Source organism: Saccopteryx bilineata, chromosome 2, assembly GCF_036850765.1.
Source record: "Saccopteryx bilineata isolate mSacBil1 chromosome 2, mSacBil1_pri_phased_curated, whole genome shotgun sequence".
Taxonomy (NCBI): Eukaryota; Metazoa; Chordata; class Mammalia; order Chiroptera; family Emballonuridae; genus Saccopteryx; species Saccopteryx bilineata.
The window spans coordinates 266110841-266129834 of NC_089491.1; the positions used below are offsets into that span (position 1 = coordinate 266110841).

The following is an 18994-nucleotide window of genomic DNA, read 5'->3' on the forward strand; positions in this document are numbered from 1 at the left end:
ATTTTCACAAAACTCATACTGAAGAGAAACCTAAACATTTTAATAACTAAAATATAACAGAGACTTACATAAAGTACAAGACGATAGAGAGGCTAAACTTTTTGTCATGTCACTAAATTTTAAGATCTCAAAAAAGGAGTAGCAACTTCCCCAAATATTTCAAGTTGCAATGGGTCCACACCCACTGCATGACATTAAGGAAGAAGGGAATGCCTGTCAGGACCAAATAAATGCACTCCTCAAATATGTGGTGGTTTTAAAAATCCAATGTGAAGCCATTTGAAAGGCTAAATTTTATTATACTGCAGACGGAATAGTGCCAGCGTGGCTCCTGGTGCTGTGTGGCCCTGGGCAGCGGCAGGCAGTGCCCTCCTCCGCCTACCATTCCCTATGGTAGCGCATCAGAGCACCACACTCAGCTGAACATCAGCAAAGGTACACTGAGCATTTACCTCATGTTTCAACAAGAGGACATTCGGGTATAAGGAACAAAAACCCACTGAAATGGCTTAGACACGAAAAAAAATCCCGACTGGAAAGGAGCAGGGCTGTTCCATGGAAGCCGAGGGCAGGAGGTACAGCTAGAGAGTGAATGGAGCCGAACCAGGAAACAGAACCCCCGGCGCCACGGCAGGATGTATGTCTCACCACACAGCCCCGTCTCAACCTTCGCTGCCTCTGCACACCAGCTTTCTTTCCCAACTCCATGAAGCCATCTACTCCAAGCACACACTGAGACAAAGTCTGAGGCCCAACTGGCTCATCCCAGGCCATGAATCAGCTGTTCCCAGGGCCAGGAGTCCTCACCCCCATCCAACCAGCTCAGGTCAACAGACTAACTCAAGTACTATGACTCGGCTTGCTTCTAGGGGGGCTGGAGAACGACCGCAGGGCAAGGAGGCACCCTGAAAGGGGTCGCTACACCCATTCTACCTGCTAGGCCGAGGTAAAACCAGAGGAAACTTCAGCAAACGCAAAGGGAGGGTCTGTGTAGTTCCTTACTAGCGACCTAAGAGGCAGGTCACTGCTATCATCCCCAAACCAGGCGTAACCCGAGAGCTGGTGTTCAGAGCCCCCATTTGCCCCCTACTAGGAAAACTGTATGGGGAGCAGGTGTCTTTCTCCCCAACAAAACCTCAACAGCTAGATAAAAGATGTTCCATTCTGAGCTAGTGCTGGCATCACCACAATGCTGTTTCACTAACGTAAAGGATGTGGACAAAAAAAATGCAGAATAACACAGTGAGTGAAAGCCATCGCCCGATCAAGTGGACAGGAGTAGGGCTTGGCAGTCCCACCTGCTCTCTGGGCTTAGGACCCTGCACCTTGACAAGGGGCAGCAGGGCTCAAGGAACTCCCAGTCCACCTAGACTAGGGACAGCCATTAACGACGAAATGAGTGACGATGGCCAGTCTTCTGAGGAGACATAAAGCCTGCTCAGCAGCTGTGGACGGGCACCCATGCCAGTTTGCAGCGTACCCCTCCCACCTCCCAGAGGAGGCCCGCCAGAGTGTGGTAATGAAACTGCACATAGTGGAAATGGGATCTAAATGAGTTTAAACTGATTTATGTTAGCTTTTGTAAAGATTACTCGGTATCAGGAAAGCGCTACCACTGTGCAATAATGTCGACAATCCTTAAGACCTCCGGCTAATGGTACTTGCACAGAATATTTATATTCCTCGTCGTGGGAACAAGGACCATAATGGATACCATTTTTGTTTTATTAGGGATGCATATTTAAATTAATCTGCTATTTGCCTAAACAATTAGCTGCTTCTGTTTGTGTGCACAAAGCCAATATTGCAATTAGGCTTCCATCAAAAAGATAAGTCCTGGCTAAAACTGTCCCGGTGGAGTCATATGAGCTCAGGGCAGAACTTTCCAAAATTACTTTTTAGCATAATGGTAATTATGTTAATTGCTTGAAAGGTAAATAACTGCTGAACTAGTTCTGGAAAAAAAAACCACAATTGGCATTGCCCCTCCCCTTTAATCTTTTTCACCCGCCATAAAATTTAAAACAGGTTACTGGTCTAGAAAGTCATAGGCCCATCACTTCTTAAACTACAGTCTGTCTGGTGGTCTTCAGCGCTTTCTTAATTCGAACTCCTTTTAGCCAGGAGCTCCGACTCTCTCCAGCTTGTGCAACAAACACCTGAAGCTTGGTCTCAGCTTCATAACAGTTAAGTAGACAGGATCAATTAACCACATCTCAGAGACATTGAATGAAGCTGACTATAAAGACAGCTGGCAATCTCCTTTTCCACCATGTAAACAAACACTTGCCTATCAGAAACTACGCAGGAGTCTAAAGAAATTCTGCTCCAAGAGAAAAGGCATTTTAACAAAAATTTTAAATACATCCATAGCACTACGTATCTCTTCATTAAGTGCTATGGAGTGTACACTGGAGATGTACAAGCAACAAATCTGAGGACATAAAGGTTCACTTTTATGGAAGAGGTGGCCCGGGGGTGATTAACAGCCATGCAGACGGGTTGTAAAGAAGGCTGAATCACGAAGGTCCTGGAAAGAACAGAGTGGAATGAAATCCGCTCTTCACCTTGATGCCGCATCTACCGAGCATGTGCAGGTCATCCCCCACAAGCTGGAAGAACACCACTTTAAAGCTCAACTGTTACTTATGAAAAATAACAACAAACAAGCAAAAATGCCAATAAATAAGCAGCATTCTGAAAACAACATTCTAGATTAACAAGAGAATCTGGGGAATTCTGTGTTGGCAGTGAAAGAGCCCTCACTTTTTACTATACATGTAACACTGCAACAATTTAAAACTTGTATACACATTTTTTATAAATAATGACAAGATTAGTGATGGGATATTTTTACTATTTATTAATTTCTATCTCAATCTGCATGATTTTATAATATTTAACTCTGATGTACAAAGTTAAATTTAAAAACCAAATTCTACCCCTGACCCATCAATGAGTTAAGGTGAATTAGACTTCAAAAAACTCCACAACATTACCACCACTTGCAGGGCTCAGACCAGGGCAGGGCCGCCCGGCACAGGGCCTGGGCCAAGGCTGGTGTTCAGGCTCAGCCTCCTTGTTCGTTTGTCCTCTTTTTTTTTCTCTCTCTCTCTCTCTCTCAAATACTGCCTATTGCCAAAAAGAAAATATGTCTATCTTCAGAAAGAGTTGCACTCATGTTGACTGACATTAACTATAGTATTTAGAAGCGTAATTTAAGAATGGTAACTGGTAACTACTGAACTGAGTGATGGGTATATGGGGGTTTATCATACTATTCTGCACCATAATAAAAGGATTTTTAAGAACAATAATTTGAAAGCTGTCAGTAGCAAAAGTAAAAACTATTACCTTGTAAAACTAGAAAAATGTGACTTGTGTTTTACAAATGTTTTCAGTAGTCACACTACAAAGTGACTTCTCAAACTTAACAGATTTACCACACAAATTCCAGTGATGACAGTTTGCAGCTTTTAGAAAGCCCATTCCAACCCCTCAAAAGACCCTGAAATCTTACTATCAATTAATTCCCTTCCAATAAAAGTACTAAAATGGCTCAAACAAACAAACCCCATATGTAAAGATTTAGAGTATAGCAAAACAGCAGTCCGTTTTGAGTTACCTGGTACCAAGGCAAGAATGAGAAGATGGAAACCTGCCACATATACTCTGAGCTCTCACTTAGGCATTCAGATTCCAATGCAACTTTCCCCAGCACATAGGAGGCTGTCAGGAGGACCCTGCACATCTGGGAGGATCACAAGGGTCCAACACAGAGTTCTCCCCTGACCGCCACACCCACGATCCACCTACCTGAAAGACCACTGGTCTTCAGACTAAAATGATTTCAAAAACCTAGGTCTCCCATTCACATTTGATATAGAATACTGACAATTGTTTATCCTAAGTTTTAAATAGTGGCAAAAAAGGTAACTAGGCCCTGGCCGGTTGGCTCAGCGGTAGAGCGTCGGCCTAGCGTGCGGAGGACCCGGGTTCGATTCCGGCCAGGGCACACAGGAGAAGCGCCCATTTGCTTCTCCACCCCTCCGCCGCGCTTTCCCTCTCTGTCTCTCTCTTCCCCTCCCGCAGCCAAGGCTCTGTTGGAGCAAAGATGGCCCAGGCGCTGGGGATGGCTCTGTGGCCTCTGCCCCAGGTGCTAGAGTGGCTCTGGTCGCAACATGGCGACCCCCAGGATGGGCAGAGCATCGCCCCCTGGTGGGCAGAGCGTCGCCCCTAGTGGGCGTGCCGGGTGGATCCCGGTCGGGCGCATGCGGGAGTCTGTCTGGCTGTCTCTCCCTGTTTCCAGCTTCAGAAAAATGAAAAGAAAAAAAAAAAAAAAAAAAAGGTAACTTGCAGTGTATTTATAAATATTGACATTTTAAAATAAAGTGGTTACATTGTTATTTAAAAAATATTCTTTAGAAATGAAATACCACTGATTAGATACACACCATCATGGATGTAAAAAAGAAAGGGGGGGGGAATATCCCAAAGATAAATAGCAAGACACAGAACAAAAAGTGTGTCCAGAAGAACACAGGTTCTAGTCTCAGGCCCCCAGTTTAGCCAGACAACAGAAATGCAGAAGGCACATTTTTTCCTGAGTAATCATTTAACATATGATATAAAAGCACCTCGTTAATTTCCTATGAAAAATGATCTAATCCTGTTCAATAATCTAACATTCTTTATTTTGAACTATTTCAGTCTTACAAAAAAGTTGCAAAAACCAGTTATAGTATACCCTTTCCCGAGCTTCCTCAAATGTTAACATTTTATATACCCATAGTAACATGGTCAAAGCCAGGAAATTAAAGTTGATACACTGTTAAATCCATAAACTTTATTTGAATTTCATCAATTATCCTACCAACATCCTTTTTCTGGTCCATGATCCAGAATTAAACATTGCATTTAATTGTCATGTTCCTTCATCTACTTCAATCTGGGACAATTCTCAGTCATTCCTTGTCCCCTTCATGACCTTGACACTTGAATACTGCTCATTTATCTTGTAGAAGGCCTCTCAGTCGTCTGATGTTTACTCATGTTTAAAATCAGGCTATGTGTTTTTGGCGAAAACAGCACAGAAATACATTGTGTCTTTTCAGTGTATGACATCAGGAGGTATATGATGTTAATGCCTCATTACTGGTCATGGTAACTTCCACCAGTTGGTTAAGGTGGTGGTGTCAGCTCTCTCCACTGTAAAGTTACTATTTTTCTCTTATGGAGAGAGAATCTGATAACATGCCAATGCCCTATTCACATCATACTAATTTTATTTTCCCTCGATGGTTCTTGCCTGCAACAATTATCATGGTACTTGCCAAATATTTTCTATTTTCATTGTCCCTCCTCCTCCACATATATTAATTGAAATACTACTATAAGGAAAAGCAATCTATTTGCTTCTCAGTATGAACATGTGGATATTTACTTTATCCTATAGATTATAATTCATTACTACTATCATATTTTGTTGCTCAAGTTGTCAGTGATTTGGCTGTTGGGAACGCCAGTTTGGTTCCATTGTCCTATAAACAGAAACTGCCCCTTCCTGCATTTAAACATCTTTACCTTCTGGCTTCATGAAATGTCCAGACTCATGCCTTAGCACTAGGATTCCTTTTACAGAAGAATTAATAATTAGAAACTAAAATCTAGGCCCTTGCTGTGCTCAATATTAGTGGGGTGACACTAATGAGCAAGTCCAGGCCATTGCCTCAAAGGCGTTAAGTCAAACTCTTAAAAATATGCAGAAAAGCCTTTCATGGCCTTGAAATAGAGTTGGAGAGAGCTGCTGATCCAGGAACTTCTTTTTGTAATCCTGTACAACCTTGTTTTTAAGTCCTGTTTGGAAGCAGAGTTAAAAAGCAAGGAAAGAAGAACAATTCCGAGTATAGTAGTCTCCTTTATCCACGGGAGATATGTTCCAAGTCCCCAGTGGATTCCTGGAATGGAAGACAGTACCAAATATATCATATGTATATATTTGACCCTTGAACTACATGGGTTTGACTGTGTGGGTCCACTTACACGTAGATTTTAAAAATTTACATTTAGGTCTATAATGTTTTCCATTAATTTTTATATGACATGATCTTAAGTTTTAGAGTCAGTTTGTCCATTTCTTCCCCAAAAAAGCCTGCAGGGATTTTGACTGGGATTGAATTAAATCTCTAGCTCAACTGGAGTAGAGCTGAGGCCTTAACGGCATGCAATCTTCCATGAACGTGGTAACTTTCTCCATTCATTTGGGCCTTCTTTAATTTCTGTCAGCAGTGTTTTATGGCTTTCAGCATATAGGTCAAACATAATTTGCTGAATTAATCTCCTGCTACCTTATATTTTTGATGTAGTATCAATTTCCAACTGTATATTGCTAACTTGAGGAAATACAATTGATTTTTAAATATTAACCTTACATCCACTCACACTGCTAAAGATTCCTATTAGTTCTGGAAATGTTTTTGTTGCTTGCTTAGAATTTTATTCATAGACGATTAATCTAGTCAACTTTACTTCCTTTCCTATTATATATCTTTTATTTCTTTTGCCTGCCTTATTGCATTAAGTAGTAAGGCAAGTACAATGTTAAATAATAGTAGTGAAGGAGAACATCTTTGCCTTGTTTCCAATCTTAAGGGGAAAGGACTGCCTTTTACCATTAAATATAAGGTCTACTGGAAAGTTCTGTCTGTTTCTATCACAACAAGTTTCGACACGTAAGCACATGTTTATTTGGCGCATGTGTGCCTCTCTATTTTTATCACTTAATGTATACATACTGACATAGCAAATTAATTAAAACAAAGTTGGTTCATGTTAGTCTTATGTGTGAAGCCATAGTGTACCCATGGCTACTGATAAAGTTCATTTACGCCACTGTAATTTTTACGAATTTCAACAAGGAAGAAATGCTACAGAAGCATGTCTGTCGCATCCACCATATTCCCCGGACTTAGTACCCTCCAACTATCACTTGTTTTTGTCCTTACAAAATTTTTTGAAGGGCAAAAAATTCAAAACTGAAGAAAATACCAAACAGCACTGGTTCAATTTTTCGCATCAAAAGATAAAACATTTTTCAAAAATGGAATATACAAATTGCCCTCACGCTGGCAAAAAATCATTAATAATAATGGCAATTATATTATTTAATAAAGTTTATTGATGGTAAGAAAAATTTGTATTTTGTTTTATTCCAAAAACGGACAGAACTTTCCGGTAGACCTTGTATAAAATTAGCTGTAGGTTTTGCACAGATGGTCTCAAGCAGACACAGAAAGTTCCCTTCTATATCAATTAGCTAAGAGTTTTTATTATGAGTATAAACTGGTCTTTGTCAAACATTTTCTCTGTTTCACTGAAATTATCATGTTTTTTTCTTCAGAGTCTCTTAATATGATGAGTTATATTGATTGGTTTTCAAACGTTAAACTAACCTTGAATTCCTGGGATGAATGCAAACTGGTTATGATGTATTAATTACCCTTTCAATGTATTGCAGGATTGAATTTTAAAATATTTCATTGAGAATTTTTTACATCTATATTCACAAGGAATACCAATCTGCAGTTTACTTATTTTCATGTACCAGTTATTTTACAATATTTTTTCCTTATCTAGTTTTATTAGCAAGGTAATGTTGGCCTCATTATTACCAGTTGGGCCAGTGTTCCTCCTAGCTGGTTTTGTGAAAGTGTGTGAAACTGGCATTTCTAGCTTAAATGTTTGGTAGAATTCAGCAGTAAAGCCACCAAGCTTGCAGCTTTTTTTTTTTTTAATTCAGTGAGAGAATGGAAGGCAGAGACAGACTCCCACATGCATCCCAACTGAGATTCACCCACCAAGCCCATTAGAGAGTGATGCTCTGCCCATGTGGGGTGTTGCTCCTTTGCAATCGGAGCCATTTTTTAGCACCTGGGGTGGAGGCCATGGAGCCATCCTCAGCGCCCAGGGCCAACTTGCTTTAATCCACCCATGGCGCTTGCAGTTGTTTTTGTGTAAAACTTCTAAATTAAAATTTTGATTTTTTAAAAATGAAAATAGAGCTATTTCATTTTTCTACTTCTTTTAAAGTGACTTTGGTAGTTAGGGTATTTCAAAAAAATCAATCTATCCATTTCATCCAACTGGTTCAACTTACTGGCATAAAGTGGTTAAAGTATTTCATTATAGTCCTTTTACCATTTATATATCTATAATGACGTCTCCTCTTATATTCCTGATGTCAGTAATTAATTGCTTTTCCCTTTTTTCCCTTATACTCTGGCAAGGGTTTATTAATTTGATTAATCTTTTTAAAGGAACCAGTTTTCTATATTGTTTTTTCTCTCTTCGATTTCATTGATTTCTGCTCTTATCTTTACTAGTTTATTCCTTACACTTATTTTAAGTTTCTCTTCCTTTTCTAGTTTCTTAAGGTAAAATTTGTAATGTTGATTTGAGACTTTCCTAATAAAAGCACTTAAGACTATAAATTTCCCTCTAAGCACATTGCTTTAGCTACATCCCATACACTTGATATACTGTTTTTCATTTTCATTCAGTTCAAAATATTTCCTAATTTATTTTGTTATTTAGAAGTATGTTGTTTAATTTGCAAATGTTTGGAAACCATCGCTGCCGTGGCCCTGGGAGCCATTTCTGCAAGCAGCCCTCGCTTCTTTTGGTGGAGTGTAATATTTTTAAGATCTGAATGCTAGGAATGCTCATCCCTACTGAGCTATTGTTGCCTCTATCCCTTCGGAGCAAACAAAGCTAGGAACATATGGACATATATGCATATAAACACACACACATCTCTATTACCTCTGTGGGTCTACTGTATATTAAACACCAAGAACTCCACAGGCACCTCCTACTCCTAACCAGTCCCAAAGGGTTCATTCTGACTACCCCTCTCCATACCTGTACCTCCCTTCCCCAATAATAAGAAAACTGGCTGCCATCACCCCCAAATTCGTACCTGCTCGATCTCCCAGTCTGCTCCCAACCCCCCACACCCTCCAGGCGACTGCTGCACCTGGACTCTGCTCCACCAGTGCCCTGACCCCACGGGGCTGCCTTCCTACTCCACACACCTGCCCAATGGCTTTCTGACTAAAAAGGCAGGCACGTTTTGCTTTCAAAATGAGAATATATTCTGAAAATATATTTATTCCTGCTTTAAAAGAGCCCTAGGATTTAGAATAGAATAAATGCTATAATCAAAACTACAAGTATTAGAAAGGAAATGAAATTATCTGACTTAAAATTTGACTTATTTTCTTCCAGAAAACAAATTCATGCTCGGTTTTTATTTGGTACATTTAAGAACTTGGATAATTTATTTCTCGAGTTTCAACTACCCCCCCAAAGCTACTCTGTGCTATTAACTGATCCTTCCCATTTTTAAGCTTCACTATAATGAGACAGGACAGCTACTTTGAATTTATGCAGCAAACTGTGTCTTATTAAAAATCAGTTTTCAGTAAAACCATCCAATCAGCCAGAAGATTAGCACCAAATCTTCTATCATAAATTCAATGTGCCACTCTTTTTCTGCACGAAAAAAATGATTTCAAATTATTTTCACTGGTAACTTAAGGCAGCTGTTATACTGGAAATTGATCACCTGCTAGTCTGTGCCTGGTGCATAAGAACTTCCCTCTCTGGTGTCTCTTTTTTTTTTTTTTCTGAAGTGAGAAGTGGGGAGGCAGTCAGACAGACTCCTGCATGCGCCCGACAGGGATCCACCCAGCATGCCCACCAGGGGGTGATGCTCTGCCCATCTGGGGCATTGCTCCATTGCAACCAGAGTCATTCTAGTGCCTGAGGCAGAGGCCGTAGAGCCATCCTCAGCGCCCAGGCCAACCTGCTACAATGGAGCCTTGGCTGTGGGACAGGAAGAGAGAGATAAGAAAGGAAAGGGGGAAGGGTGGAGAAGCAGATGGGGGGCTTCTCCTGTGTGCCCTGGCCAAGAATCGAACCCAGAACTTCAACACACCCGACCAAAACTCTACCACTGAGCCAGCCGGCCAAGGCTCCAGTGTCTTTTAAACTTGAAAGCGTGCAGACCTCCAAGAACTCATCTGTGCATCCCAGTGTGAAAAAAAAAAAGCTTTACAAGGCATGCAGGTGACCAACCACCTGGTGCCAACAGCCTGTGACTGCAAAATGCAAATTCAAATACTGAGCCCCTGCAGCATGGTTCAGTTACAAAGTCCAAAGATCCAGGTTCTTTTTACTATATTTTGATTACCATAAAAAAAGCACAGATCCTTTAAAATGTTCCTAAGGATATCTAACAACTCCCACCCATGATTCTATCTGCAGACTCCCATTTGAGGAACACTGCTGGTTAGTTACAATGCATTTTGAGGCCAAAGCATCCATAAGCAAGGGGAAAACAAACAGAATTATCAAACTCCTTTTACTGAGAATAAAAAAAAAACTTTTTCAAAAAGCATTTTTTTATCCAGCAACTTCCTCCACCACAGAAATACAGTCTCTATAGCTTATCTATGAACACTAACACCTTAGACCACATCAGGTAGCAGCCAACTTTAAAGTTCAATGTCTTAAGAAATATTGTATTTCCTCAAAACAGAAAGAACCTCCTCAATTCAGATCTGCGTTTCAATTTTTATTTCTGCTTTGAATAGCTTTAAAATGTGAGCATTCCTACTGTTAAGGAATTGTTTAAACTTATTAATGTATCCTATCTTTCCAAAGGACTACACGGGTATTTTTTTGGTTTTTGTCAGAAAATTGTTCTGTTATTTTGTTTCCCGAGAGCCTGAATTAGACTTCTAAAACTTCGCACAGTGGAGAGACGTTTCAGGCAAGAACTGACTATTGAATCTTCTAAGAGAAAAATGACCAGAAAAGAGAAGCCTGGAAAAATAACAACAAAATTCTCCACAGTCCACAGCCAGTTGTCCTTGCCATTCCATACAATGCCTTAGTGAGTCAATAATCTACCTCTAAGACATCAATTTTGATCCAGAGGGAGGAGACCACATACTGCATTCAAAGGTTGGGGCACTACATTCAATGCCACCATCCACATACAAACAAGACACAGAAGCAAAATTATCAAGAGCTGATTTTTACTCAACTTAAATTTAGTCTCCACAGCTGCCTGACTAAACTGCAGTCCTGCTGCTCAGCGCTCACAGGAAGCCCGGGAGACCCACTCCTGTCCACTGTGAATATGTCACAACATGAGCAATCTGAGTCACTTCAGCCCGGGTTGGCACTGTATGGACAATGGAGCCTGTGTGTGTCAGACAACTGCACTGGCAGTGCTGCAGGAGTGGATAAGCACTTTGCCCTAGTTGGTGGCACCAAAGAAAGACGACTGTTGGCTGTCCCATCTAGGTTTCAACGTGCTAATACGCACGGCGTCTTGTCTCTCCTGTCCCCAGTTGGGGGGGACAAACAAGAACTTCTATGCACCTCAGAAGTGTATAATCCCATTTCTCTCCAAAGAGTGAGTTTTCAAGACCAACTTTATGAACAGGGAGTAGGTTTCCAGCACACTGCCATTCCCTAATGCGGTGGCTCAAGGCCAGAGGCAGGCAAGCACGGAGCAGATGGAGTCCTGGCAAGGTCTCCCACTGTCCCTGCATTAGCAGCATCTGCTCATTACTCAGAACCTTCGCCTGCTTTATCTAATGCTCCAGGAAAAGCATTTTGATTTGATTCATTTCAGTACGGTAACGTGCAACACAATTAGTGGTAAAAATCAAACTGGAGGAGGGCCAATGCTGACAATCGGAAACAAGGCAGAAGAAATATGAGGCCAGTGGGTTGGAATTCAAAAAATCACAACTGTGGATCACCTTGCCAAATCTCAACACCCCCTGTGGGTGTAGTGTTCCTGCAGGGCGAGGAGGCTGAGCAAGAGGAAGGGAGACTCATTTCTCCCAAAGCCCTTTCCATCTCCCCTCTAGGGCTGACCATCCAGGGGTTTCAATGGCTACCGAGCTTCCCTTCAGCACAATCAGCAGCTAAAGTCCATTAACTCACTTGAGTATCTAATTTTTCTCTTCTGTGGGGCACAGTTACAAATTTTATACAACAGACCCCACAAGGTAAGTTTCCTTTCCGCCCTGTGCTATCTGAGGCCTGTTCGCTGCTCCTGGGAGGAGCGATATAAAAATGTACATTTGATTCTTTTAATCTGTCTTTGCCCAGAAGTAGCTACTCACAAATACGTTGGTATAAATATCACGGTGACAATATGTTAAACTGAGTGAAACCAAAGGCAATGCCACCTGAGGTCTGGGGGAAAAGTGAGAAGTTGTTGTTTATCTCAGAAATAGTAACAACCCCGATCAAACTGGTAAAACAAGCTCAGAATGACAGAGACACAAGAAAACACAAGAGTTCTTATCAGAGAAACAATCCTAATACCAAAAGGAATGTGAGACAAACCGAAGATTTCAGTGTGAACAATGCAGCCAAAGTCCTGTGGATTTTGCCTCTAGTAGGGACTATTCCCCAGAGAGCATGGTGTGAAACCCAAAAGGACACGACAGACAAACATGACAGTGTCAATGTGAACAATCGGAACTGGACTAGCACTTAACATCCAGAAACAGACTGAAAGACTAAGAAAATTCATATCTAAAAACACCTCCAACCAGGGAGGCAGGGATGGGCTTTCCAAAAAGAGATGCTGGAAAAGGATACACTTGAATTCACACCTCATACCATCCCAGGATGGACTCTACATTGATCAAGATTGAAATATGAAAACTAGAAGAAAAAGACTTACAAGAAGCACCTACACATGTGAAAAAATTTCAACTTCTCACACTAAGAGAATGTAAATCGCAACATTTGGATACCATTTCTTATCTATCAAAGTGACAAATACCTAAACATTTGAAACATACTCCACTGATAAAACTGAAAGAAAATGAGCACACCTGCATACCTTGCTGGTACGTGTGCAAAAGAATATAACCCCATTTGCACTTTTATAGGAAACTATCCTTCCTAGGCCTACATGAAATGTCACAAATACAAGGCTTTCACTACAACACCATAACAGCAAAAGATCAGAAACAATACAACTGTTCCTCAATAAGGGATTGTGTAATGAACAGTAATACCTGTGCAATGGAATACTATGCAGCTATGGAAAAGAAATATATTCTGTACACATGGTCATGGACACCCTCTCAAGATAGGTCACCGTGTATCCCAGCATTATTCACAATAGCCAGGATATGGAAACAACCCAAATGCATACCAATGGATGAAAGGATAAAAAAATACATGGTACATACAGACAACAGAACGTTACTTAGCCACAAGAAAGGACGATATCCTGCTATTTGCAACCTTACAGATGAAACTTGAATATATGCTAAGTGAGAAAGGTCAGAAAGGGAAAGCCAAGTACTACTGTATAATCACTTATATTTGGACTCTAAAGAAGTAACTCCTGTAAGATGACAGTAAAATGGTGGCTGATTACCAGAGGAAAAGACTGATGGTGTTTAAAGGTACGAACTTATAACAAGCAGCAAATGAGCCATAAGGTTCTAATGCATAATACAATGAATTTTGACAATAATGTTGTATTATAATTATGTAATAAAATAAGTATGACAACAATGTACTCATATTACACTATTTAAATGTATGAAAGTAACACATTATATACCTTAAACTTACACAATGTTACATATCAAATTTATGCAATAAAAAAGATATGTCATTAAGTGAAAAAAGCCAAGTTATGGAGTATTAGGGTAGTTCATCATCTTTTGTTTAAAAAAGGGGGAATAAAAATTGATACTCATGTTTGCTTATCCTTACAATGCAGAGATACTGGAAGGATCGATAACAAACTATACATATGTGGTTGCTTTAGAATGGAGTGGCCAAAAATGAACAGATGCAAGACTTCTCAATACATTTTCATTGTGTTATTAGTTGTTTGTATTAGTTTAACTTTACATCCCTAAAAAATGTATACTTAGTCAAAAATATTAAATTACAAATTAAAACCAACTCCTCACACACATACACACACAACTATCTTCTAAAAATCACAAAGTCCAGAATAGATGACAAATTGAAAAGATATTTGAAATAGTCCTTAGTCCTTTCTTTTTAACCAGAAAAGATAAACTGAAGAAAAATGGGAAAAGATAGGAATGTGCCATTTGCAGAGATAGAAATACAATGAAAAGATGCTTACACATAACTACAGAGAAAAACAACAGCGAGACACCATTTCCACCTACCCAATAGGCATGAGGAAACAGTCACTCTCGTATATTTCTGGTGAGACTATAAACTGGTGGCACCTTTTCGGAGAGCAATTTGGCAATCTTACCTCCAACCCGGGAATTACTCGTCAGTTACCTCATGGACACACCTGCAGAAGTCCACCATGATATCAGTTCAAGGCAACTGCTTGCAGCACCGTTTTTAATAACAAAAACAAGCAATCCAGTCCTGGCCGGTTGGCTCAGTGGTAGAACATCGGCCTGGCGTGCGGAAGTCCCGGGTTCGATTCCCGGCCAGGGCACATAAGAGAAGCGCCCATCTGCTTCTCCACCCCCTCCCCCTCTCCTTCCTCTCTGTCTCTCTCTTCCCCTCCCGCAGCTGAGGCTCCATTGGAGCAAAAAATGGCCTGGGTGCTGGGGATGGCTCCTTGGCCTCTGCCCCAAGCACTAGAGTGGCTCTGGTCGCGACAGAGCGAAGTCCCGGATGGGCAGAGCATCGCCACCTGGTGGGCATGCCGGGTGGATCCTGGTTGGGCGCATGCGGGAGTCTGTCTGACTGCCTCCCCGTTTCCAGCTTCAGAAAAATCAAACAAACAAACAAACAAACAAACAAACAAAAAACAAGCAATCCAGATGTGCATCACTAAGGGCCCTAGTAAGTAAATTACAGCACAGCCAGCTAGTGCAATACTGCACAGGAAGAAGGAGGTTCCCCTGTAAGTGCTAAGACAGGAAGGCACCGATATGCACTGTTTGAGGAAGAAAGCAAGGTGCAAAGAAGTCCTCGAGCAGGACCTACATGTACACCGTGGAGGGAACTTCGAGTCGGAGGACCAGGAGGGGCACTTCAAGTTCTTTCTGGATTCATTTTCTTCTACATTTCGTACTTTTATGCTCTGTATCTGAATTTTAACTGTGAAATTTTTTAGACCAAGTATTTAAAATACACTTTGGCAATTGTGTGTCAAGTATTAATGGAAGAAAGTAGTTTCTCTAGCCTATCTACACGGTTCCCCAATGTTTCTGCGCCACAGCTGGGAACAGGGTGACAAAGACAATTGTAGCCAACAGTATAAAACCCGTGCCACACTCACACATCACCTCAAGCTGTGTTTTCCAGTTCACAAGATGCGAGCCACAGGGTACAAGTCAGTCAGGTGCATGTGTCCATAAGTGTCTCTGTGTTTCCTATTACATAACCATGCATGGGCCTGGACACACAACCCCAGTTCTGGGTTCACCACTGACTGATGACTCATCCTCATGCAAATTACTCAGCTGGCAGCTTTGGACCTCAGTTTCCCCATCTGAAGAAAAATGTGCATGTGTGCACATGTATGTGTGGCATGGGCAGCTACTAGATAATTCTGAAACTGTATGATTCTAACTTAAAAGTCCGATATCCTTTACATCGTTGTTTAAAAAACTCATTGATCATTTGGAAAGGAGCAAACACACTCAAGCTGCTCGTATTTTATCTACCCAGAACACCCAGGACACTTCAATAAACAGATATCAACTATCATGCACCAAAAGAACCCCAGCTTAGCTGAATTTCTAGAGGCCAAAAAAAAATCCATCAATGGTGTCTACTAATGTCAAACCAAAAGAATAGAGTTCATGTTGTTAAAATACTAAAATAAAAATACTTCCAAGATTTCAGCCCTAATTTTTATTTTTCAATGGCATACAGCTATAAAATTCCCCATTACCTACTTTACTATGGTTTTGTCCACCTGAGCTATCCAATAATGTTACTCTAACTCTGAGGATTTGCAATGATGCCATGACATGAACACTGACATTCTGAAGTGCATTGTGGTCCAACTTTCAGGCGAGTGGGGAAACACTGCTTTCAGAGATGCAAACTTACACCACAATGGAAGTTCAAAGTACCAGGTAGGAGTACCGGCTATCCCTGGCCATCGAAACTGTTATTCCTATTAGCTATAAAATGTCAAGTGTTTCTATTTCAGATTGTTCTTACCTACTTCTGTAATCCACAGTTGCTCACACACAAAAACCACCAGTCCCAGAGAGACAACATATTACCATAAATTGGTAGGTAAGAGCCAGGAAAAGGTAGGCACTGACTTTCAGTTTACTATTTCTGTATTTGTCAACAGATTATCTATGTCTGCCCCTTTCCACTCTTCCCTTTGGCCCAGGCAGGGACTGAAGGAAAAGTAGGCCAAGTATATTTAATATTTTATACCAAACAAGATATTCGCTTAAGACGGCTTGGCCGGCCCCGTGTCTGGCACTAACACCCAGTCCGACGTTTCCAGCAGGAATTAAACACCAGTTATAATGGGTGCTGTGTTCCAATGCCTACTAATGTACTGAAGGTTATTGGCCAATTCTTCACATAAAGGCAAGAGTGAGTGTCTGAGTGTGAACATGCGTGTGTGTCCATGTGTATATATATAAGGGATTACAGGGGTTGGGGGTGGGGGAGCCGGCCACAGCTGCTTAATATTTGTAAAGCTTTTTTTTCCTTAATAGGGAGGAGGGCTGCAGTTACTTACCATCCTCATAAGCCGCCACGGCCAGCCAGCGGTTTACCCTCACAAAGGAGACATATGGCTGCATTGCAGGGTCGTCCTCCTCGTCCTCTGCGTCCAGGAAGGGGGCCTGGAAGTCCCAGGTGTGAGTGTCCCACACCCTCACGTCCCCTGATGTGTATCTGGAAAAGAAGGACATGGTGGGTTCCAAGTGGAGACAGAAGAGCAGGGCGGGCCACAGAGGAGAAAACGCGGAGACCTTACAACAACAGAGGAGGGAGACTGAATTGGTGTGGGACTGCTCCTGCAACGCTGCTTAGCTGAGTAACTCCTACAGGAGTAAAAGTCAGCTGGGTAACAGAAAGGCTGTGAATGCCTTTCACATTCTTATAGCGCGATGGTGACAATTTCAAAGGAGAGCTCTATACTATAAAAAACAGGGTATGGAGATCTCCGTTTGTCCTTTTTCCCTATAATCACCCATCTGCTACCTTAAGTTCTCCCAGTAAAGTGATCACAAGCAGAAATGTGCTTACATACACACAGGAAAGACAGGCAGAGAGAAAGAAACGAGGGACTAATGGGCTAACAGGCACAGCTTTCCAATACCTCATGCAGGCATCAGATGTGACTGATTAAAGTCCTAGACTGATTGCTGAAACAATGAAATCTTGCCTTTAGCAGCCAGAAAGCGCTGCTCCTCCTGAGAGCTCTTGCTGAAACACTCCCGGTGCTGCCCGCTTAGAAAACAGGAGCCCTCGCTCTCTGCTATGACTACTGCCACCCCAACAAACGACATTCTCCATCAAAGCTGAGGCAGGGCCAGAGCCCACTCCAACACAACACTGCGAGGAGAACGGCCTGGCCAGATGACGAGGGGGCACTCACATCTGCAACTCCAGGTCTGTTTCACACATGCAGCAGCTGTGGGAGGCCCATCAGAAATGTTTTTAAGAGTCTCACAATGCACCCACACAGACACAAAGATGGGCAGACAATTTAAGGGGATCGCAGTCTTCCTGAGGCCCAGGCACCGTCCGTCCTTTCAGGCTTTCTTTGATCCCACGTCAGTGCCGAGTTGAACAAGATAACCTCTGAGATTTAATTACTGAAATCTATGACATGATTCATTATGAAGTAGTTATAGATCAATTTCTTATATATGAGTTTCTTAATAAAGAAAATAAGAATACTCTGATTCAGAGGTGCTTCGTTTACTCAATGTAGGAAGTAGTCTTCCTCTCAAGTTATTAATCGACAGTAAAATCATATAGGGTATGATTCAAAGATCATTCTGTAACAAGTTCTCTAGATGGGAGAGTTTGGTTCTCTCTCCGCAGACAGTATCTGGACAACGCACATGTCCAGAGCCAAACTGGCCCGATGGGCCTGTCTGACCGCTGACCATCCAGTAAACAGAAACGCTCCCTCCACGAGTGTCACTAAGCCTGGCGACGCAAAGCAAGGGCGGATGTCGATATCACCACCGCCGGAGCTGAAGCATGGCTGCTGGCCCCCGGACCCGCCAAACAGGGTTCCTGGTCTCCCTTCTGAAGGAGGAACCCCAGATAAGAACACACACCCCTTTGCACCCATCTTCCAGGCTCACCCCTGGCACCCTGACAACGACTCAGGGGATCCCTGGAGTAAGGCCACTTGCTCAGCTAGAGACACTGAACAGAGATAACATGTTTGGATTTCTAGACTGTGTATGAGTAGATTCTTAAGGTTAAATTTTAAGTGAAAGCAACTAGCCAATTCAGAAAAGAGAAAAATGGCAATGCCTCTGAGAAATTCAGAGAAGGGGAGTAAAATAAAGACTAAGAAAGGGAACTCAGGGATTCAGAGAGCTAAGGAACATGGAGAAAAGGGGGAGTGCGCAAACCAGGAAAATGTACTTCCTTTCAAAGCATCGGTCTCAGTCCCTCCACTTTTTATTACCTGCATGTGGGACCACATCCATGGTCTTCATGTGGTCCCAGTGGCATCCCTTAGGGGTCTCAGTGAGGAGCAGAGGGTACAGAGAAGAGAATTTTAGTGGCCAAGCTCCACCTGACCCCCAGTCTCCTTTACATAATGAGTTCCCGGGTAAAGCAACCACACCAAACAAACTTGAAAAACTGCCACATCACAGCACCGTGAAGTGTGAAATGCAGTGTGTGGCTCTCTCTCATCACTTGCAGGAGAGACAGGGAGGGCAGAGTGCACAGAGAGGAGCACTCTGTTACTGGGTTCACAGGCTCCCAA

At 41.9% G+C, this 18994-nt stretch overlaps 1 protein-coding gene across 1 annotated transcript in view; it reads right to left on the reverse strand.

Annotated features, from left to right (window-relative positions):
* The window catches only part of FBXW8 (F-box and WD repeat domain containing 8), a 117860-nt gene that overhangs the window by 56979 nt on the left and 41887 nt on the right, over positions 1-18994 (reverse strand). The window contains exon 5 of the mRNA XM_066260489.1: positions 16772-16929. Within this exon, the coding sequence (XP_066116586.1) occupies positions 16772-16929 (158 nt within the window). The remainder of the gene's footprint in view (positions 1-16771; positions 16930-18994) is intronic.